The sequence below is a fragment of the Sorex fumeus genome, unplaced genomic scaffold (genome assembly GCF_029834395.1).
Source record: "Sorex fumeus unplaced genomic scaffold, SorFum_2.1 ptg000042l, whole genome shotgun sequence".
NCBI classification, from domain to species: domain Eukaryota; kingdom Metazoa; phylum Chordata; class Mammalia; order Eulipotyphla; family Soricidae; genus Sorex; species Sorex fumeus.
The window spans coordinates 6,883,882-6,907,766 of NW_026606099.1; the positions used below are offsets into that span (position 1 = coordinate 6,883,882).

Sequence of the window (23,885 nt, forward strand, 5' to 3'; positions counted from 1 at the left end):
GGGAGGTGTGAGAAATAGGACATTGGTGGAAGGAAGTTAATGGGATTGGTGTTGGAACATCCCATGCCTGAAACTCAGTCACGAATATATTTATAATCACAGTGCCTTAAAATGTGTTTTTAATTACACACACACAATAAAGAACACCGTGCTTTCCCAGAATCGAGATGGCTGACTTGAATGTCTTTAGATACCCACAATTTTAGTGTAAAACCTCTTGTTGATGATGTGAAGGTAGGAATTCTAGGAAGGCATTTTGTTGCTGCAGAGTTCCATTGGAGACCATAAGGTTTGACATATCAACAGTCCAACTCCACAGCTAATCTCCAAAAGACACCAAGCCACAGAGTCAACCCAGGTAGATTGATCTCCGGGTGAAAACTCAAAGGCCTTCTTGGAATGGGAGTTGATAGAGTCCTCTCCCTTCTAGAGATATCCAATAACATCACACACAGCCTCCTCTGACTGACTATAAATAGCCCAGCTCAAAGCTCCTGAAGCACAGTACTACACACATAGCCACACACAGTACTACACACATATCTCCTCCATGTTTCACAGTACTAATAGACCAGTAGGAGCACAGAAACTTTGATGGGAAAACTTCATAGAAGCCAACCAAGCTCAAATGAGCAAAAACAGTAACACAAAAGACTCAACCAGCACCAACCAGCTCAGTAAATTCTCAGGCAATGACTCTAGTAGCACCATTGGAAGATAAAATTATCACAAACTGACTTTTATGAATTTATTGTCTGATAATTCCATTTGCAATTATGCTGTAAGAAACAACATGGAATAAATTTGTTTGCTAAAGGGGCAGGCTTGGTGGGGTGGGTGAGAAATTTGGGACATTGGTGGAGGGATGGTCACACTGGTGATGAGATTGATGTCGGAACACTAAATGCCTGAATGCCCGAAGCACTGTATTATAAACAACATTGTAGGATCTAGGAATGAATCCTGGAAGACAATGACACACCGGATATTTCTCTGGACCCCGTGCCGAACCAATTTCACTGGGGCACCTCAGATGAATTAGGTGTTCTTTCTCTGCCTACTCCAAATGAACCCCTGGCAGACACAAACTTCCAGAAGAAACGCCCAGGTACGTGGGACAGGGACTAAAGACTCCAGGCCACATGGCAGCAGGTTCAGGCTGTCCCTCCCTGTCTCCTCGCCCCTTTTGGGTCCTGCCTGCCATGTCCACAAACTGCCTCCAGGTGCCATTTAAGTGCGTTAACGACCATGACTCTAGACTCACAAATGAATCTCAGAATGGATTAGATTGCTGCAGAGATATCTCCGGACCCCAATTATTTACAATTTTAGAATTCCAGGAGTGCAACAGCCGCTTTCGTGTCTGCATGACATCTCATGATATTCATAACTGTAGCACTGTCCTCCCGTTGTTCATCGATTTGCTCGAGCAGTCCCAGTAACATATCCATTGTGAGACTTGTTGTTACTGTGTTTGGCATATCGAATACATCATGGGGAGTTTGCCAGGCTTTGCCATGTGGGCGAGATACTCTTGGTAGCTTGCCGGGCTCTCTGAGAAGGGCGGAGGAATTGAACCTGGCTCGGCCAGGCCAGGCTTGCAAGGCAAACGCCCTACTGCTGTGCTTTCACTCCAGCCAGTGTGATATTCATTACAAGCAATAAAAAATAAATTGTCTAGCATCTGCCTGTGGCAGGCAGACTTGAGTGGTGGTGGAAAAATTCGAAATGGTGGTGGGAAGGTGTAAAGGTGGTAGGATTGGTATTAAAATACTGAATGTCATCAACTAATGTGAACAACCTTATGAAAATAAAATTTAAAAAATTTAAAGTAGATAAATAAATAAATAACATTGTAAACACAGTGGGCTGGAGCGATAGCACAGGGGTAGGGCATTTACCTTGCGCACAGCTGGCCCGGCTGAGCCGGGTTCGATTCCTCCGCTCCTCTTGGAGAGCCCAGCAAGCTACTGAGAGTATTTCGCCCGCACGGCAAAGCCTGGCAAGCTACCCGTGACGTATTCAATATGCCAAACACAGTAACAAGTCTCACGATGGAGATGTTAATGGGCCCGCTCGAGCAAATCGATGAATAAAGGGAGGACCATGACAGTGACTGTGACAGTAAACACAGTGTTTAATTTTTTTTTTTTAAAAAAGGTGTTTCTCCACAACACCCAATAAGAGAGAGTGAACAAAAGGGAATGCCCTGCCACAGAGGCAGGGTAGGATGGGGGGGGGGGTGGGGGCTGGGAGGGATACTGGGATCCGTGGTGGTGGGAAATGGGCACTGGTGGAGGGATGGGTATTTGATCATTGTATAATTGAAACCCAAGCACAAAAATGTGTAAGTCTACAACTGTACCTCATGATGTCTCACTAATAAAAAAAAAAAGATGTCTCTAACTGAGATTTATTTCACATCTGAGACTTCTTGTTAGAAAGATGTAGAATCTCTACCTGCCAAAAACAATGGTCAATTAAACCAACCAAACCAAAATAAACCATACACACACACACAAAAAAAACCCAGTAGATTTAGATGGTTCCCACTTGAACCTGTCACACAGGACAATTAGGCCCCTTCCCCCTTAGTCACCTTCATATTTTTGGCATAGAGGTTTTTATCCTTCGGGTCCTTATGAAGAATCTCCTGATGGTTCACCTCCTGCTTTTAAACAAATTCAGCATGTCGCTTCACACAGAGTTATGTGTGAAGTTCTTTGATTCAACCCATTCTGTGCACAAAGGAAACAAAGCATAGTTGGATCTACTAGAATGCTTGAGACAAGAAAGAAGGAACTATGGAGAGAAAAATGATTGCATATATGACTAAGTGAACTTCTCCTTCTCCAGCTCCTGCTCCTCCTCCTCCTCCTTCTTCCTCTTCATCCTCCTTTTTTCTTCTTCTTCCTTCTTGTACCTCTTCCCTCTTTCTCTTCTTCCTCTTCCTTTTTTTCCCTCTTCTTTCTTCTTCCTCTTCTTTTATTTCTTTTTCTTTTTTTTTTTTTTGAGGCCACACTGGCAATGTCGAGGGGTTACTCCTACCACTGCTCTCAGGAATTATTCCTGTGTTTGGGGGACCATATGGGATGCCAGGGATTGAACCAGGGTCATTTATGTGCAAGGCAAATGCCCTAGCTGCTATACTATCACTCCAGCCCATCTTTCAAAGAGAAGTTTGTTCATCTTGTGTACAGTCTAGGTCTTGTGGTCCCTGTGCTGCTACTAGGAAGTTTCATCAGGGTGGTGGAAAACAGTTACCAGCTAGCCACTCCCCTTGAGTGGTGTTCATGGGTTTTCTCATGATTAATTAGTTGGAAATTGCATATCTCACAATGCTTATTCTGTGCTGGGGTTTTCAGCTCAAGGAACATCAGGAGAAAAACAGCAGGTGGTGGGTGAGTCAAAGATATTGTCTTACTAATACTTATCTAGTTACATTTAGTGATAAAACTTATTCACATGATGGATGAAGACATCCTGGTTGAATTTAGGGGTCAAATATGTATATAGATGTACATATATATGTATATACATATATACATACAAATATATATATGTATGTATATATTGATCTATGTAGATAGATTAAGCACTGCTGCACTGTGTTGTGACTATACTTGTTTTGTGACTTTTTATAGACAAAGATTATTTTTATTGTCTAGCATAGCACTTGGCACATGGTAGATACTTGGGTAAATATATTAGTGAGTTTCCAGTTTCTTGTGCATATTGCAGAATTGGAGTACTCATCCAAAAATATGGAAGTAAATTTGTTTTGTTGGAATTGTCATCATTCCTTTAAATGACAGTTTGTGGGGAAAAATCATGATTTTATTATTTGTGGAAGAGATTCTAAGGTTTCCATTGGCCTGTGCTTTTACCTTGTACTTAGGTAATCTGGTTATTATTATCTTTCTTCATATATTTTTCTCTTACCTACTTCATACAAAAAGATTCGTAATGAAAGAGACAAACGGAAGGTGATTATTTCAATTGAAAAGACATGTCAAACAAAACCATGAGAACACATAATCAAGAATGTAATGGGAGAAAGTAAATGGATTCTTCTTAATGATTCACAACCACCACATTTATCACATACTGTTATCAGGGAGAAAATGTCTTCAGATAACCAGTGGTCAGCAAATGAGGATGAAGGCCAATTGTCCCGACTCATCAGGAAATCTAGAGACTATCCTTTTATCCCTGTTGGTAAGTATTTGTCTTGACTGGACACTGGAAAACTGGAATAACACTAAATGTCTTACCCACTGTCTTTGAGAACTGAAATATTTTTATATAATTTAATCTTTTCATACAACTGCAGCTAACTGACTCTAACCATTGTTATAAATTAGACTTTCAGAACAGTTTCTAATACATGGTCTCTCCTAAATGTTAGCCATCATACTATGAAACTTCAAATTTTATTCTACTTAATCCATTTTAATTAGAAGTGTACCTGTAATTATTAGTTCTCCATCTATATAAATGGAATTGTTTAATGGACTTTATCCATGGTTGCAGGATCAGCAACAGCAGAATCTGGTTACTACATCTGCTGAGGACTATTGAGAGGAATATTTCTCTTTGTCCTCTACGTAATCTTGTTCTCTAAGTAACAAAATTCTTTAAAAAATTTTTTCTATACCATCACTTTATTTATCACTTTATATACTTGTTATTTGTCTAAATTTCTTATCTGTACTATAGTTTGGGTAACGTGGTTATAATAGTGTTAGCATTTATGATTTTGATATACAGAGTTACTATACTTCACCACCACCAAAGTACCCAAAATCTTCCACCACCATCCTCGTGACTTCGAGTCTTTCTCTTCCAACTTAGTTCTTAGGTGTGATGTATGTTCATTGTTCTGTTTCTTCCATTATTGTGAGTTCAGTTAAAAAAAAAACACCAGAAGTTTGCAGATCTAAACCTGACACAATTGTTAAAAAAAAAAAAGTAGAAAAATGAACCCATATGCCAGAAAGCATGAACTCTGTGGAATTCATGAACTCCATGGAACTCTTAGCTGGCTCCCTGATGTGTTCAAGTATAGTGGTGAAAGTACAGATTAAAGAAGAGATCACGATCACGATCACGATCACGACCACCCTGTTGTTCGTCGATTGCCTCGAGCAGGTGCCAGTAACGTCTTCTTCGTCCTAGCCCTGAGATTTTTTTTTTTAAAGTGCCATATTCAAGGCTTTTTCAGGGTTAGGAGAATGAGACCCATCATTGTTACTGGTATTTGGCATATTGGGTATACCACGGGGAGTTTGCCAGACTCTGCCGTGTGGGCAGGTTACATTTGGTAGCCTGCCAGTTTGACCAAATTAGGAATGAGATGATAAGATGTCGCGCAGTGGAGACAGTCAGGCATAGGGTGGGAGACTCTGCCTTGTTCTCTCCCAGGAGCTGAGTGTGATGATCTCTGGATCCTGGCCGTTGTTGGAGTTACACGGCAGTTGGTGGGTGTAACTGTCTAGTTACTGGCAGGTCCAGTCCCAAACTGTGCAGGCTTGGAGATCTCAGCCCCGGGTCCCACACACCTGGGTTCCTCTGCCAGTTCTTTTATGCGTGAGGCTCATCCAAGTGTGTGGAGAGTGCTCCCAGCATGGCCTTGGCTGGGCCTCGGTGGTCTTCAGCTGTTGGGCCCTGGTGGAGACAGTCAGGCATAGGGTAGGAGACTCTGTCTTGTTCTCTCCCAGGAGCTGAGTGTGATGATCTCTGGATCCTGGCCGTTGTTGGAGTTACATGGCAGTTGGTGGGTGTAACTGTCTAGTTACTGGCAGGTCCAGTCCCAAACTGTGCAGGCTTGGAGATCTCAGCCCCGGGTCCCACACACCTGGGTTCCTCTGTCAGTTCTTTTATGCGTGAGGCTCATCCAAGTGTGTGGAGAGTGCTCCCAGCATGGCCTTGGCTGGGCCTTGGTGGTCTTCAGCTGTTGAGCCCTGGTGGAGACAGTCAGGCATAGGGTAGGAGACTCTGCCTTGTTCTCTCCCAGGAGCTGAGTGTTTAGAAGAGATATTATCATTAAACCTGGAGCTTCGCTAGCCTTCCCCAACACATTCTTATTATGCTTACCTTTTCAGAAAATATTATAGGTATGTGAACTTTAAAAAAATTGATTAAATCAGTTTAATTATCAGACATATAATTTAAAAACATATCAATCGCATAAACCTTTTAAATGTGTATGCATCATATGTTTCTACTAAGTGCTATTGCAAATCTAGCAACTTTATAAATTTTATTATTCACATTTCAAGAATAATAAGATTTTACTTTACTGAAGAACCCCTTAGTTTAAGATTAAATATCAAATTACTACTAAATGTTAATATTAAATAGTTTAATGTTTGTGATATCCCTTAATTTAAGGTTTGAAAAGATTTCCACAATAATTGGAAGTAAATAATTTTATGGCGATTTGTTCAGCTTCCTTTTGTTTTCATTTTAACCAGAAAAACATTGAAGAAGCCCATTAAACTTGACTGGGCCACTTTAATAAACAGATTAGTCACTGTGCCTGTTGTAAATTAAATTATTTTTCTAGAAACATTTTGGGTGTTTAAAGTAAAAAGATAAAAGTGTTTCCAGCTAAATTCAATTATATATGAAGTACAGAAACACTGTACGAAAAACAGCAAAGGTTCTGGCATTAATTATGAAAATTAAAAATCAATTTAAGTTAGAACACAGCTTGGTTTGATCATAGAAAGAGAACAGTGTTTTCAAAAATAGATAATGATCATTTCTGGTCATATATTACTGAACAGTTTAGTTATTGTCATTTTAACAATAAATATTGTGTATTTCACGCAATGTATATTATTTACAAAGCAGATTTGTTATCTTAAATCATTAGTTGTCTATGTATAATGATTAAATTTGTCTTATAATCATGGTTAAGATCTACACATTCATTTTATATAACTGAACTACATGTTGTACCGGAAAGAAGGTACAGAGGTTAAGGCGCTTGTTTTTCATGTGTCTTGGTCGTGATGATGATCCAAATCTTGGCACCCACGTACATGTCTCCAAGTACCATGACGTGTGATCTTAGCACTGCCTGGTGTGGCTCTCAAATGAATAAACTATATGTTGATTTAGTATTGGGTCTTGTGTCTTTTACTAACATTTCTTCTTTTTCTTAAGTTTTTTTTTTGATAAATCCAGTAGTGCTCACAGCTTACTCCTGGCTCTATGCTCAGGGATCCCTTCCAGCAGTGCTCAGGGGACCAGATGTGAGATGCCAGGGATAGAACTATGGTTGCTTGAATGTAAAGCAAGAACCTTACCTACTGTACTATATATCTGGCCCATCAGTTAACATTTCTGGCTGGTTTTGTTGTTGCTGTTGTTTTGGGGATTTGTTTGGTTTGGTTGATTTTGGGGCCACATCTGGTGATGATCATATAAACTCCTGGTTCTATGCTCAGGCAAGAGCCCTACTTGCTTGGAGCGATAGCACAGCGGTAGGGCGTTTGCCTTGCACACAGCCAACATGGCCGACCCAAGTTCGATTCCTCCGCCCCTCTCAGAGAGCCCGGCAAGCTACCGAGAGTATCTCGCCCGCACGGCAGAGCCTGGCAAGCTCCCTGTGACGTATTCGATATGCCCGACACAGTAACAACAAAATCTCCAATGGAGACGTTACTGGGTCCGCTCGAGCAAATCGATGAACAACGGGAGGGCCTTTACCTTTTACCTTTACTATCACTCCAGATCCTCACTTAATATTTCTTATGCAAATTTATGTATTCGTTCTGTATTAGTTCATATATGATATTTCTTATCACATATTTCTGTATTAGTTCTTATATATATATATTTATTTATAACGATGACTGTTGTCTCTGTTTGGGTAATTTAATTTTTCCCATACATAGTATAGCTATAAACATCTTTGTGTCACTTTCTTTACTTTTGCTTCTCTTTGGAATATGTTCCCCAAAATAGAATACCCAGGGCAGAAAACATGTTTAGTTTAACATCACTTTTTATTATATCTGTCCTGAATTCTCTCCAGAGAAATATGATGTAACTTATAGAACCTGTAACAATGAAAATCTTTCACTATACTTACTTCCATGTGCTTGTCCTCTGTGAGTTTCAAAGGAAAAGCATGGGTGGCCATGTGTGGAACTTGAACATTCGGTGACCAGAGCCATTCCCCTGGCCAGCCCAAAGTGATGGATGGACAAAGGAGCCAGGCTGGTTGGTAGAGAGTTTATTTCTCTCCTCCCCAGTGTTGTCCAATCTCTCCCCTTACAGCACAATTGTAGTCATAGTTTTGGTCAGAGTCCCAGTCATCATATTTCCATCATCCTAGCCTCCTCGTAGACCTCAAAGTCCTCTATCTCTCACATGCCTTACAGCATAGTTATATAGAAATCATGAAGGGTTGGGATACACATCAGTGGGTTGAACATTGTCATAACAGAGGTAAAGCCACTCCTTCAGGGGAGGTTCTAGGAGATCAACTCAAGGACAAAATCTCATCTGAGGATTACTAGGAGATCCACTCAAGGACAGGATTCCCTCTAGGGTGTATTGCTTTCTCCTTTCCTCAGCTAGAAATTCATTTACACAATCATAGTGAATTTACTTCTTACAATATTTCTAGTCATTTTGCATGAACACAGTAAGAGATATATTAAGCTTAAAGGTTGGCTCTTCCTGAGGACATCTCGCTTCATATTCCTCCGGCCAGGTTAGTCTTTCCTAACCTCAGCAGGGTCCTTATTTAGTTACTTCTTTTTGGGTGAGGACAGAGTTAGTTCCATGACCATGATCTTTACTTATACTTATGGTGCTCAGTTTGTCCCCTTTCTATGTCAGGGTAGCTTACAGCTTGCCCTGGGTCCATCCAGTCCCTTTGTCAAGACCCTCTTTTGGGGAGAGTTAGAAAGTAAGGGCAACTGAGGTTTTAGTTAGGTAAATATGATGGATGCCCAGGAGTAAATACTACTTGGAGTCAATTCACTTACATGTTACAAAAGCATAGCATTAACTGTTTTCCTGTGTCTATACAAAAAGGACATTGCTATACCATGTAAATGACATAGAGGAAAGAGAAAAAGCAATATAGGATTATTAGTGCTTGATGGAATTGGTTGTGTCTCAGGAGCACTGTTGTGGGAGTAACTCAATACACCTAAGTTCCCTGAGGGAGAAGCAAGGACAACCCAGTGTTATCCAACAGTCATCATTGCCTTATTATTATTATTTGCTTTTTGTTGTCTCTGTGGTTGTCATTTTATTTGAGGGGAGTTTTGATGTTCAGACGCTATTCCTGGCACAATGCTCAGGGCAGCTTCTGAAAGTGCTCAGGCAAGCATGCTCTATTGAACCCTAGCATCAAGCAGGCTCAGAAGGTGCATTGGTCCCTTGAGCTATCTCCCCAGTCCTGTGCTTGTCATTTTAATTTCAATTTCAGTTATTGCTAAGTAGCCCACAAGACATAAATGTGATTTTTTTTTTTGCTTTTTGTGTCACCCAGCGATGCTCAGGGTTACTCCTGGCTCTGCACTCAGGAATTACTCCTGACTGTGCTGGGGAACCGTATGGGATGCCAGGGATCAAACCTGGGTTGGCCGCATGCAAGGCAAACACCCTACCTGCTGTGCTATTGCTCTGGCCCCATAAATGTGATTATTTTGTCAATTTTTATTAATATTTCCACTTATTTTCTAACTTCACCCACCCATAGAGACAATTGCCAATATCAATCAACTTCCTGTTTCGTTTTGTATTGCTTCACTTTGCTTTGTATCGTTTTGCTTCCTTTTGCTTTGCAGGTTTTGTTTTTTGTTTTGTGTTGTGGTCTCCCCAGCAGTTTTGGGAACTATCATGACTAAACCAGCAGAGCTTGGGACTCTCAATAGAACCATGGATTGAATCAAGGACCCTGTGCATGCAGGCATGTGATCCAGCCCTTTGAGCTCTCTTCTATCCTATACAAAATTAACTACATTTTTCTATCCCTCACAAAAATCAACTATGTTTTTCTACCCTATACAAAAACCAGTTTTCTATCCTACTTATTACATATCTATAAAATTAAAGGAAGTAGGATATTAATGGAGGGATATATATGCATTGATTAATACGATAAAAGAGAAAGCCCTAATACTTGCACAAATGTTCCTTATTCTTATTTTAAACTACAGTATTTGGCTTCATTTTCCAAGTCTACCTTCCCCTCTCATTTCTTTTTATTTGCTGGGGGGAGGGGACTTCCAAGCAGTGCTCATTGTGGGGAGTGGGGAGAATCATTCCCAGTGATTCTGGACTCTTGAGTTGGACCAGAGATTGTTGGTGCTACTCAGGTCTTGCAGTACTGGGGATCCCAAAGGCCACCCTGGTTGGCTCAAGATCCTTCAGGGCTACACCTGATGATGTTAGGCTCACATTGTCTTTAATGTTATAAAAGTCATCTATTTTCCTCTAGTTTTATTATTGTTGCTTTTATATTTTTTTGTCTTTTGTATGAAATTTTGACCTATTTCTAAATATTTTGTGCCTCTGATCTGAACTACAATCAAGTTTTTCTCTATACCAATCAGTTACACTAATGATGTCTGTGTATCTTTGGGGGTAAGGCAGGGTCTCTCGGCAGTGCTGGGAGTGGCAAGGTCATACAGTGCTAGAGATTGAACCTATTCCCACATACAAAGCATACCCTACAGCCCTTTGAGCTATCTCCCCTTCCCAATATTTGAGAAAAAAAGTATTTTTTTAAAATTTGGTTAACTTTGGTTAACTTTGATTAAATTCTCACAGTTACTGGGATCCGCGGTGGTGGGAAATGGGCACTGGTGGAGAGATGGGTATTTGATCATTGTATAATTGAAACCCAAGCAAAACAATTTGTAAGTCTACAACTGTACCTCATGGTGTGTAACTAATAAAATTTTTTTTAAAAAGTAATGCTATGAAAAAAATCTTTCAGGCAGAAGAGGTAGTTCAGGGGTTAGAGCACTTGCCTTGCACACAGCCAGTCCTGTTTCAGTAGCCCATATTGCATATGAGGACACCTAAGATTGATCCCTGAGTGAAGAGCCAGGAATAGCTGGCTGAACATCACCTTGTGTGGCTGATGAACAAAACAAAAACGATGACAAAAATATATCGCTTTCTAGAACCTTTCCTACTTTAGGTTTTCTGTTTTAGAACCCACTACACAGGACATTGGTTGTCACGGCATAATTTCCACCCTTTGACAACTACAGGGGATACAGAAATAAATGTATAAAATTCTGGACTTTTCTGGCACCACGATTTTCCCCAGAGTCATATACAAATTGTGCATAGGTTTCCACCTTTTCAATTATCATTAAATGTCCCATTTTTAGAGAAGAAAATAATTTCTCACACTAGCAGATTTACTGCTTACTTAAAGACAAGAAGAGAGGAGTAAACCAAATGCTTAGGAGCCACGGATGCCAGGGTGTTGGATCACTCCATTCACAGACTTACCCTGAACAAGAATCAATCACATGCACAATCATGTCACTATAACTTGGAAAGTAACTTGGAAAGTTGAAAATCATGAAACGAGTTACTACATCATATGGTTCAGACTACTCTGGGACATGTTATAACTGGAAATATAAAATATGACTCCTGGGTACAAGAGACTCTACCCATGTTGTTTCTTTTTTAAAAATTGGGTAAAGAGCACATAACATAAAATTTATTTATATTAGCCATTTATAAATATTCCTACATTACTGTCACGTTGTGTGCAACATATCTCAAAACCTTTTTCTTGTTACAAAATCAAGACTTTACACCAATCTACATAGTGACTCTGTTTTCCCTCTTCTCAGTCCCTCAAAGCCGTTCCATTCTACTTCCTGTTTCTCTGAGTTTCGCTACTTTAGAATCCTCATATAAATGAAACCAGACAATAGTCTTCTTGGTGGTTAGCTTATTTGACTTAGCTTCTTTTTGTTTTATTTTGTTTTTCTGAGCACACCCAGAAGTGCTCAGGGTTTACTCCTGGCTCTGTGCTCAGGGACCATGCTAAACAAAGCTTGGGAGAACCACATATGGTGCCAGAGATAAAATCCAGGTTGGCTGCATGAAAGGCAAGCATTCTACCCTCTACACTGTGCCTCTGTCTCCTTGATAGCCTCAAGATTCACCCAAGTCATGTCATGAACATGATTTCCTCCCTTTTTAAAGGCTGAATAATATTCACCGCAACATGTGTAGAGGGCAGTGAGCTTTTTTGCTATCAACACTCATCAGTATGAATTATACCATATTTTGTTTAACCATTCATTTATGGGTTTTTTCCACCTCTTGGCTCATATGAATAGTACTGTAACGAATAAAGGTGTACAGATATACCTTTAGCCTGAGAGATAGTGCAGCAAGTGAAGTGCTTGCCTAGCATAGGCGTTTGATTTCCCACCCCAAATTTGGTCCCTCCTAGCACCTTTAGGTGCTGAGCACATAGTCAGGAGTAAACTCCGAGCACTGCCAAGGGTGGCCCAGAAGCCCAAAGCCAGATTACACAAAAAACAAATACCTCTTCAAGTTCCTGACTTTGATTATTCTGTATATGTGGGAATACTAAATCCATGAATATTGAGGATCTTAAAATCCAGTGGTCAAATCCAGCAAGACTCTTTATAAGATATTGTTATTTATATGACCTCACTTCTAACCCGATGTTTATATTACCTCACTTTTAACATTTACAGGGATAGCAGGCTTTGTGACTGTGGTATCCTATGGTCTTTACAAATTAAAGCACAGAAGATACCAGAAAATGTCCATTCATCTTATTCACATGAGAGTTGCCGCCCAAGGATTTGTTGTGGGAGCTGTGACTCTAGGTAACCTGTTTAATTTATATCTGTATTCAGCTGTCTTTGATATTACTTATCATGAGGGGATAGATCTGTAGTACCAATGTGAGGGGGGCGTGGGTCTCTGCACGTGAAGTGTGTGTTCTGGCACAAGAGCTACGTGTCTGGCCCCAAGATTCACTGTACCACTGTATCACTGTCATCCTGTTATTCATCAATTTGCTCGAGTGGGTGCCAGTAACATATCCATTCGCCCCAGCCCTGAGATTTTAGCAGCCTCTCCTTACTCATCCTTCCCAATGGTGCCTTATTGGAGGCTCTTTCCGGGTCAGGGGAATGAGACCCGTTATTGTTACTGTTTTGGCATATCGAATATGCCATGGGGAGCTTGCCAGGCTCTGCCGTAAGAGCGGGATACTCTCGGAAGCTTGCCAGGCTCTCTGAGAGGGATGGAGAATGTATATAAGAGAATACAAGTTCCAAGATTATTTTTATTTATTTTCTATATGCATATTAGAATATAAATATTATTTTATACATATTTATCAATATCAATACATTGGAGGAGGAATGGTGAGAATGACCACTCACTTGCTTGAGTGTAGGGCTCAGTTACAGGCTTTTTTTTCTGCTTTTTGGGTCACATCTGGCTATGCTCAGGGATTACTCCTAGCTCTGGACTCAGGAATTACTCCTGGTGACGGTCAGGGAGACCATATGGGATGCTGGGGATAGAACCTGGGTCAGCCGTTTGAAAGGCAAATGCTCTACCCGCTGTACTATCACTGAAGTCCTCAATTACAGTCTTAATTTCTTAGTATTTTAAGCATTTGGGGAGAAAACCTAAGGAACTAGAGTTGGTTGGGGGTGGAAAGACACTACAACAAGTAGGACATTTGCCTTACATGCGGTTGATTGGGTTTAATCTTTCAATCACTACGTATGGCCCCCTGAGCCCCACCAAAAATTATCCTTATGCACAGAGCTAGGAGTAAACTCTGAACACCCAGTGTGTCCCTCCAAAAATCAATAAATGAATAACTAGGATTGTGGGTTCTGTAGTCCTCTACAGTAAAATGATCAGTATTCCTGCACTCTTTCACTCAGTTTAGAGCAGAAGTCATAGTTCCAGCCTCTTTTGGTAGCAAATACAATCAATCATTAAGGTAGTTTAATGTGGTAAACTTTTTTTGGGGTTCACACATCTCAATATCCTTGATCTCTTTGATTCGATGTTTTAGCAACAAGAAAGTCTTTTTTAAATTGTTTTATAAATTAATCAAGACTTTCACAGTCAAATCCAAACAAAATATTTAATTATCTGGCTAATTCAAGTTTATCAATAGCCAAGTCAGATAGCTCTAACAAAAATCTGTTTAGTTACCTGAATTATTTAAAAATTTTTGGTTGATGTTAAGAGAGAACAAGTTCGAATATTCTTATTAAAACTTCATGCTAAGCAGAGTAGAATCAGCCAAGGTTTATAGAATGACACCAAAGTGGCATTCATATAGGAGTTATGTGGCAATAGTCCTGTATTACGGGTTGTGACATGTGAATCATGAATAAACTGTAGAAAAGTTTACTACAAAGGTGCAGTCCTCATTTTTGTCATTGAGCAAACATTGTTGATCAATTACTATGTGCAAGAGATCATCTGGCCTAGAGATAAGACTCAGTTCTAAACTTCAAACAGTTTAATCTTGTAAATGCCAAAAACAGAAGACAATCTAAAGTCATAGATGCTGTGACAGAGATAGCACAGGTTGCCATGGAAACACAAGTTCAGAGCAGGCCCATTTAACTAAACTGGGAGTTCAGAGGAGTTCAGTTTCACTTCTCTAAGGATTGAAACTATATGAAGAGCCAAAAATATGAAGAAATTTACTAGCCGGTGAATGGGATCAAGATTCTAGGCAAAGGAAAAAAACAAAGGCACATAAATATAGCATATTGGTAGAGGAATTAATTGTGTTTGACAAGTCAAAATATTAGTAATATATAAGAGATTCGGGCTGGAGCGATGGCGTTTGCCTTGCAAGCCACCGGCCCAGGCGAGCCGGGTTCGATTCCTCAGCCCCTCTCGGAGAGCCTGGCAAGCTACTGCGAGTATCTCGCACTCATGGCAAAGCCTGGCAAGCTACCCGTGACATATTTGATATGCCAAAACACAGTAACAAGAAGTCTCAAAATGGAGACGATACTGGGCCCGCTCAAGCAAAATCGATGAACAATGGGAGGACAGTGACAGAAGAGATTCATTCTGGGTATTTCATTGTAAACATGAAGCTTTAGCTAATATATCATGCTCTCAGACCTGTGGTACGCAGGGCAAACAGTGAGGAAGAAAAGCAAGGTGTAAAGTGGGAAAAACTAGAAATATCTGGACCCTCCAAGGATGAGCTGGGACATGCAAAATGGAATGGAACCTTCTGGGTTTCTCACCATTCTAAACCTTGAAAAGGGATGAATGGAGAGATGGAGGAAAAGATGATCTTTTCATTAGGAAACTAAGAAAGAACCTGGCTAAGAATCAGACTAGGCAAAGGAGGAAATTCAGTACAACCATGGTAGCAGTTCCCTCTTGCTGCCCTGTGCCGAACAGGCAAGCCAGCTGATGGGCAAAAGTGTCTGCAGGGGACTGGAGCAATAGCACAACGAGTAGGGTGTTTGCCTTGCACGTGACCGACCCAAGTTCGATTCCCAGCATCCCATATGGTCCCCTGAGCACCACCAGGGGTAATTCCTGAGCACAGAGCCAGGAGGAACCCCTGTGCATCGCTGGGTGTGACCCAAAAAGAAAAAAAAAGTGTGCTGCAGCAGGGTGTTCCAGCATGAGGAGAACTTGGATGCTGCTTCAACTACGCCTTCTAATCTCATGCAAAATGTCTCTTGTGCACTAACTTGGGGAACAAATGCAAAAGAATTATGGAAAATGTAGTTATGGCTTCACTAGGCAACACAATATAAATCCTATAAATATAAATCACTGTTCACCCCTAGTCAAAGATCTATATCACCCATCTCTCTCTCTCTGTCTTGATCTTTCTCTTTACCTCTCTCTTTCTCTCTGTGTGTGTCTGTGTGTCTGTCTTTTGGATCACAGCCTAAAAGTATTCAGGATCTATTCCTTACTCTATGCTTAGAAATTATTGCTGACAGTGCTTGAGCGATCATGACTGGTGCAGGGGATCAAACCAGAGCCAGCCACATGCAAGGCAAGTGGCTTGTACTGTGTTCTCTGGCCTTACTCATCCATCTCTTGCATAACCAAAAGCATGCCCATTCTCTCCCAAAAAAAAGTACAATCCCATTCTCTCCCTAAGAATACAATCTTTGGATAGTGTTGATTCCTCCTTGAATTGAGTTGCATAATTGTTTGATACCCTCTGACTTAAATCTTAGCTACAAGACTAACTACTGCTAACAATTCTTAAATTGGATCACTGTCACTGTCACTGTCCTCCCACTGTTCATCGATTTCCTTGAGCGGGCCCAGTAACATTGTGAGACTTGTTGTTACTGTGTTTGGCGTATCAAATACGTCATGGGTAGCTTGCCAGGCTTTGCCGGGCGGGCGAAATACTCTCAGTAGCTTGCCGGGCTCTCCGAGGAGAGGAATCGAACTCGGGTCGACCTGGTTGGCCAAGTGCAAGGCAAACACCCTACTCACTGTGCTATTGCTCCAACCCCTTAAATTGGGTAAGTAAATTAAAATGGCAAATGATGGGACTAGGGGGGAGGAAGGTTATTATAACACAAATGTTTATGTCAGAATAAGGAAGCACAAGAGCTAGAGAGATAGTACGCTGGGAAAGCATTTTCCTTGCACACAGCTGACCCAAGTTATCACAGGCACCACATCCGGTCTGATGAGCACCATCACCAGCAATGATTTCTAAGCACAGAGTTAGGAAGAAGCCATGGGAACTGCAAGATGTGGCTCAAAAGCAAACAAATAGTAAATAAAATGAAATAAAATTTAAAAGTAAAAATGCTCATAACTTTAACAGTCTTTGTTTCTGCCACTGGTCTGATGACCATAGGTGGGGGAACTGTGTCAACTTGACATTAAAACTCCTTTGTCCCTTGGTTGTTTTTGGTCAACTGCTGTGTTGACCCAAATCTTTATTTCTAAGCCAGAGAGATAGTACAGCAGGAAGGGCATTTGCCTTGTATGAAGCTGATCTGGGTTCAATCCCCACGATCCCATATTGTTCCCCAATCATTGACAGGAATAATTCCTGAGTGCAGAGCCAGGAATAACCCTTATCACCTCCGGGTTACCTCAAAAAAAAAACACCCAAATCTTTATTTCTGAAAGTCTGCTATTACCCATCCTGTCTTTGAGTGTACTTTTCTATTGACTTAAATAATAAATGACATGGGTGTAGTAAAAATATGCCATAAGATGGGGCTGGAAAGATAGCACAGCGGGTAGGGTGTTTGCCTTGCATGCGGCTGACCCGGGTTCGATTCCCAGCATCCCATATGGTCCCCTGAGCACCACCAGGAGTAACTCCTGAGTGCAGAGCCAGGAGGAACCCCTGTGCATCGCCAGGTGTGATGCAAAAGAAAAAATATATATATGCCATAAGATAATCATGTATTTCAGATATATACCTTATTCTATGTTAGATAGTAGCAATTTCATCTTTCCTGATATATCAAATCATCTTATTAGACTAATATTATTTCCTGGGAAATGGAGAGATCTGGGCATACCAGAGTATGCCAGAGGGCTGGGTAGTTCATGCAGCCCTGAGACTGGAGGGTGAAAATATACCACTGATCCTGTCAGGTGAAAGCAGGCTGCTCTGATGGTATTTACTCAAAGGGATAGAGGAAAAAACAGATTCCTTAGCTGCAACCATTAGCAATGATTGTATTGACTTTCTCTACAATGGAACTACATCTGAGCAGTAATGCAATTAGAATGACAACCTAACTAAGATTACAAAGCTTCTTTATCATTCTCTAAGACCGTCTATCTTCTGAGCACAGAGACAAATTAACTGATCATGTGGTAGTAATCACCACTCTGTTATCTTCAAATTCTTGTTGATGCCATCACTATAATACGTCAGGAAATGCCATGTAGCTTTTACTATGCTGTTAGATAGAGGCAGAATGGCACATGCTTGGTTTCTCTACCATCATAGTCCTCACTTTCAGGTCAGGGAACCAGAATGAGTCTTCTGACAGTAGCTAAGTATATCTATTATACATTTTAGAACTACAGGAATAACAATTGGTAGGTTCAGGGACTCATCAGTCAACCACCTGAGCTCCATAAACTGCTAGCTGGACCGGCAGACCATACTGATTTTCTAGGGATTGGATTGATTCTCAAACTGTCTTGAACTGTCTTTCACAAATGTAGTTCTTACCCCTTCTTTATGTAGATGCATTGTCGTGAGTGTCCACAGATCTCCTTGGAAAAGCTAAAAGGATTTATAGTGTGTACAGTTTGGCTATGTAACAGATTCTATGCTACAAGATCTACCTTCCTCCTCATTCAGGGGATTTTGTTTCCAGTTTGTTTGTTATTGATGCAGAGATGGAAACCAGGACCCACACAAGCATGCGAAGTGCTTTTCTGTGATGTTGCATCCACAGACCCATGCAAGAAAAATGTTCACTCCAACCTGGAAAATGGTCCAGGAGCTCTGGCTCGCTACAAATTTTGATTTACCAAACCTAGAGCTTTTTAGTTTGTTTGATGTCTGCCACTTTCAATTCCAAAATCAATTATCCAATGGGAAAGATCTAGTTACTTAGAATATTTGGATTACTGCTTAGGCTTTGCTGCCCTTTAATCATGTCCTGCTGGTCTTAGTTAAATGCAGCTGTTTGACCTCTGCACCAGAATCCCATCATTCATTCCCATAGAATAAAAACCAAGAAAAAATATCTGGATTTTTTTTCAAGGCTAGCAACAGTATAGTGTGTAAAGAATTGAACTGCTGTGACTTCAAGTTCATCATCGGCTCTCAAAACAAATAATTCTTATTAGACAAGCTACCACAGAACTGTCAAAGAAAGGAGTTCTGGAAAACAGAGTAATTTTTAAATATCCTCAATTGATGTATGTGTTTGTGAGCTAAAGAGTCAAAGATGAAATGACGGGTTTTAGACGGGAGAAGCATTGTCCAAATGGAAGATTAGAAAACAGTCTATCTAATGGAAAAGTGATAAATTGTCAATGTGGAACTCTGAGGATACTAAGATGGTCACTTCATACAGTTATAATTATCATCTAATTGCTATATAAAGGCAAGGGAGGAAACTATCGTTTATGAAATTCAGAACAGCAGTGATTGATTTAAAAAAAGAGAGAGGCTGAGATCAGAGAGAGAAAACTTCGAGTTTTGGGATGCTTAGGATGTCTGTAGTATTCTGGCTTTTTACCCATATTTATAGGTCTTTAATCTACAACTATTTATTTGTCTGCTAGATCACATTTTAGGTACTATTTTCATGAATATTAGATTTTACTATGAAAAATATCAAGGAAAAAGAAACACAGCTTAGATACTTTGCAAAGGACACTTTGAAAATACATAGAGAGGGCTGGAGCGATAGCATAGCGGGTAGGGCATTTGCCTTGCACGCAGCCAACATGGCTGACCCAGGTTCGATTCCCAGCATCCCATATGGTCCCCCAAGCACCACCAGGAGTAATTCCTGAGTGCATGAGCCAGGAGTAACTCCTGAGCATCTCCGGGTGTGACCCAAAAAGTAAAAAAAAAAAGAAAATATAGAGAGAGAATCATTGGTGCAATGGATCTGATTAAGGCAGAGGCAGTGGCAACAGAGAGGAGAGAGGCTCTAGAAATATTGGAAACTTGGCAACCCAGTATTAGGAAAGGTCCTTCCTTCTCTAATTCCCATGTTTATGTCAGAACATCTAGTGGAAACTTCACCTTTCACTAATGAAGAATGAACAAGTCTTGGAGCTGAAGAGATAGTACAGGGGTTAGGGTGCTTGCTTTGCATGAAGCTTACATAGGCTTGATCCCTAACACTACGTATGGTCCCCAGGGCACCACAAGGTATGACCTTTGAGTACAAAGGCAGAGATAAGTCCTGAGCACCACTGAGTGAAGCCCCTAAACGAAAACAAAACAAAAACTCAAAATGAATGAATACATTCTGGCCAGACAGATATGTCAGAGGCTAGAGCATGTGCTTTACAAGTTCAGTGCCTGTACAACGTGGATACTCTCCAAGTGTATCTGGGAGAGACCTCAGAGCACTGTGCTGGGAGAAGTTGCCAGCACTCCAGGTGTGGCCAAAAAACAAAAACAGAGAGAAAAACAGAAGAGAACGAACAGGTCTGATGGGAGAATGAGTGCATATTGGACAAAACAGAGATGACACTAAATGAAAAGTCACTTATTCAAAATCACAAGTGTAAGCTACTCCAAGTATAAACTCGCAATTTTATATTAATACTAAAATACCTATGACAAGTGTTACAGCTCTTTTCAAATTTGTCTAGCAGGTTTTCTGGTTGCTACCAGAAAGCCCCTATTTTAAAAAAAATTAAAAGAAATACCTATGGTAGATACCTCCAAATTAGAGTACTCATACCCTCATATTCATTTACAAATAAAATGAATCATTTGAGGATGATGTTCAACACACATGTATAATATAAAAGATCAGACGGTAGAGAGATAGTGTAGCAGATAAGATATTTGCCTTCCACGTGGGTTCAGTCCCCGGCATACCATCGGATCCCCCAGGCACCATCAGGATCGTGATTCCTGAGAGCAGAGCCAGGAGTAATCCCTGAGCATCACAATGTGGGGCCCAAAAACCTAAACAAACAAACAAAACTATCTAAAATATCAGAATCATAGATATATGGATTGTAGAAATATTACATGAACTGTAATTAACATATGGATCTCACACTTGAAAGTGTATCTAACTTAAAAAATCTAACTAGCTTACCAGTGAAGTAACACTCCTGAACAAGGCAATAAAAAAGTTGACCTTAGGGTCCAGAGAGATAGTACTGTGAGTAGGGTACTTGCCCTGAGTGCAGTCAACCTGAGGTGGATCCCTAGTAGTCCACATGGTTCCCCTGAGCCCTGCCAGGACTGATTCCTGAGTGCAGAGCCAGGAGTAAGCCCTGTGCACTGCTGGGTGTGACCCAACAACAACAAAAAAGAATTGAGCTTAGAACTCCAGGAGGCAGTATTTTTTAAAAAGTAAGTCATGTAGGCAAGAAGTAAAAATTATCTGTGTCTAATAAGTACAGGAAAAAACAGTTCTATAATTTTCTTTCTATCTGAGAATGTTGTTTCCATAGATACCAAAATGATTCAAGTTTTTGAAAAAAGTTTGACTTGAATTTTATGCATCTATCTCACTTTAAGAACAACTAATTTATTCACCCTTTATCCTCTGTATACTCTTTGGAGATAATAACAAGCATCATCAGAGAAAGCAGATGGAAAATTAAGTCAAGAATTTGGTCTACTAAATAGTCGATTTATATTTCTATTTAGTGATTGGTGGGCTGGAGCGATAGCACAGCAGGTAGGGCATTTGCCTTGCATGCGGCCAACCCGCCCAACCCGGGTTCGATTCCTCCGTCCCTCTCAGAGACCCCAGCAAGCTACCGAGAGTATCTCACCCGCAGGGCAAAGCCTGGCAAGCTCCTCGTGACGTACTCGATATTCCCAACACAATAACAAGTCTCACAACGAGACATTACTGGTGCCCGCTCGAGCAAATAGATGAACAACAGGAGGACAGTGCTACAGTGCAGTGCAGCGATTGGTATGGGCACAGGGGTGGGAGGTTGGGGTCAGGTGAGTTGTAGCTTAACTCTCTGACTCCTTCAGTTGACTGTGACATTTGTTGATATCCCTGGAGTCCACTGAACTGCTCTTCTATTACTCAGGCTTCTTTTCTGCATGCACCTAGGGAACTCAACCTAAAGGAAACCACCGATCTCAACTGTCTACCTAAATTTAGTTTATGATTCATCCTAGAAAAGTATAAATTGTAAATTTCTAGAAATAGGGTTAGAATCCATTCATTTTTACTTTCCCTACGATACTGAGTACCAGTAAAAACTAAACTGATAATTGCTAAGTTAAGGTGATTATTGTTTTTTATCTTGGTAAAAATCTTCCCAGTTTCCTAACATCTGTATCAACATTTGACAACTCAAGATGGTTGGTACAGTAACATCATACATATAGTTATACTGATATTCAAGTCTTGGTTTGTTTTTTTTAATGTATTTATATGATCCAAACCAAATATGAATGAAATGGAAGGCATTTGTTAATTGTGGGCTATATATTTATTTGGGGAAAATACAATAAGAAGATATTTTGTGCTTGTTTCCTATGGAAACTCTATTCATTTGTTCTTTTTGTTTCTAGGTGTTCTTTATTCTATGTATAAGGATTACATTAGACCTCAGTTCTTCGATGTGTCAAAAAAATGAAGCTAAAGAAAATCTTCTGAAAAGTATTTAACATGAAGAATTAATTTTCAATAAGCATAAAATTGCCCTACAGAAGTATCAGCAGAATTATTGTAGCATTATCTAGTAAGTCTAAATTGTGTAAGAAGTTTATTTCCAAATCAACACTCATAAACATTCAACTCAAAAATATCCCTTGTTGGTGTCTTTCAGAACTCAGGGTGTGATTTCCTGGTTTAAAATGTTTTCCTTTTCTAGGAGGTGGAGAGATAAGACAGTAGGTAGGGTGTTTGCTTTGCATGTAGCCGACCTGCATTCAATCTCCAACTCCCTATATGGTCCCCTGAACTTGCTAGGAGTGATCCCCGAGCACAGAGCCATGAGTAAACCCTGAGAAGAACTAGGTGTGGCCCCCAAAACCAAAACTAAGAACAAAATTAAACACGTAAACTTATATAGTTAGAGTCAGAAAGGAATATTTTGCCAAAGTAGACTGAAGATTAGAAGTTGTTCATAAAGAGGCTACAGGAAAATGTTCTACATCCTCATGGGATGTGACAGTCTATTCTCCATTTAATTTTCTCCAAGTTGGTCATGGTAATGGTAAGACAGTACAGTGCTCCCCATGAGACTGTCTGATGTGACTTCCTATTCAGGGGTGTTCCTAATAGTTGAGGAGTATTTGGGAAAGGGAAACTTGGAGGAATATTGAAAATGTGTCAGCATTCTGGGTATTAACCCACTTTTCTGTGCATCATTTACACTTTTCTCCATTGGTCAGGTAATTATTTTAAAATTTGGCATATGCATCATGAGACTATCTTACTGGTGAGAAGTGCAAATATTTTGGTCAACACTGTTCTTCTTTGAAAACTTAGCAAGGAAAGAATCCTGCTTCATTCCATAAAGTATTCTCACTGCTGAAGAGAGTATGTTCAAGGAAGGTCAGGAAAATGAGGATGACTGGCACAGACAGGTCATACTTCAGCCGATTCACAATGGAATAATATTTCAACTAGGCCATTAAAAAAATTCTTTTCTCAGTATATACACAACATTAAAGGTTAGAAAGTGGCTTTTCCCAAGAAAGCTATTAAGTTCCAAAACTGCTATGTCTACTCTGAGAGAACTTTTTAGCAATATATTACTTGAAAAAATGCAAATTTTTTTGTTAAGAGTAGCTATTTGTGAAAGTACAAACTGTATTTAAATCAGAATGTTCTTCTATACACAGAATGTTCTTCTGTGCATAATTCAGAAGAACAGCACTTATTTTGGGTGTGTGAGATTTGATCTCTAGCATAACAACATAAATTAATTAATTTAATTTAATGTGACGTCACCATTGGAGAACATTTGGAAGATGCAGAATGCTCATTTATCTCATTAGTGCATATAAAGACAGAGGGTCACACAAGAAGACACACGGGATTTGAATTTGCAAAATGTAGGCTTAATATGTTTGAAATTGAGAAGGGCATTTTCATTTGCTGATGTAACCCCTGATTTTCTCACTTGCTAATTAAACTATTTCATGTTTAAACTACTAAATATGTCATATGCCTATATACTTTGAACACCTTTTTATG

General features: G+C 40.1%; 1 protein-coding gene and 1 non-coding gene across 2 annotated transcripts; both read left to right on the plus strand.

The window, feature by feature from the left end:
- Positions 1-4,124: 4,124 nt before the first annotated feature.
- On the plus strand, positions 4,125-22,317 carry HIGD1C (HIG1 hypoxia inducible domain family member 1C). The gene is made up of 3 exons (XM_056120227.1): positions 4,125-4,218; positions 12,735-12,869; positions 22,253-22,317. The coding sequence occupies exons 1-3, from the start codon at positions 4,125-4,127 to the stop codon at positions 22,315-22,317; spliced, it is 294 nt and encodes a 97-aa protein (XP_055976202.1).
- LOC130029380 (U7 small nuclear RNA) lies at positions 20,316-20,377 on the plus strand. The gene has a single exon (XR_008793334.1). It is a non-coding gene; the product is annotated as a U7 small nuclear RNA (small nuclear RNA).
- Positions 22,318-23,885: the final 1,568 nt, after the last annotated feature.

Bases quoted from the DNA above. Each gene is read 5' to 3' on its own strand.
- HIGD1C (XM_056120227.1), top strand. From the start codon at position 4,125: ATGTCTTCAGATAACCAGTGGTCAGCAAATGAGGATGAAGGCCAATTG. The intron at 4,219-12,734 runs GTAAGTATTTGT...TAACATTTACAG, and splicing joins CTATCCTTTTATCCCTGTTG to GGATAGCAGGCTTTGTGACT. The intron at 12,870-22,252 runs GTAACCTGTTTA...TTTTGTTTCTAG, and splicing joins TGTGGGAGCTGTGACTCTAG to GTGTTCTTTATTCTATGTAT.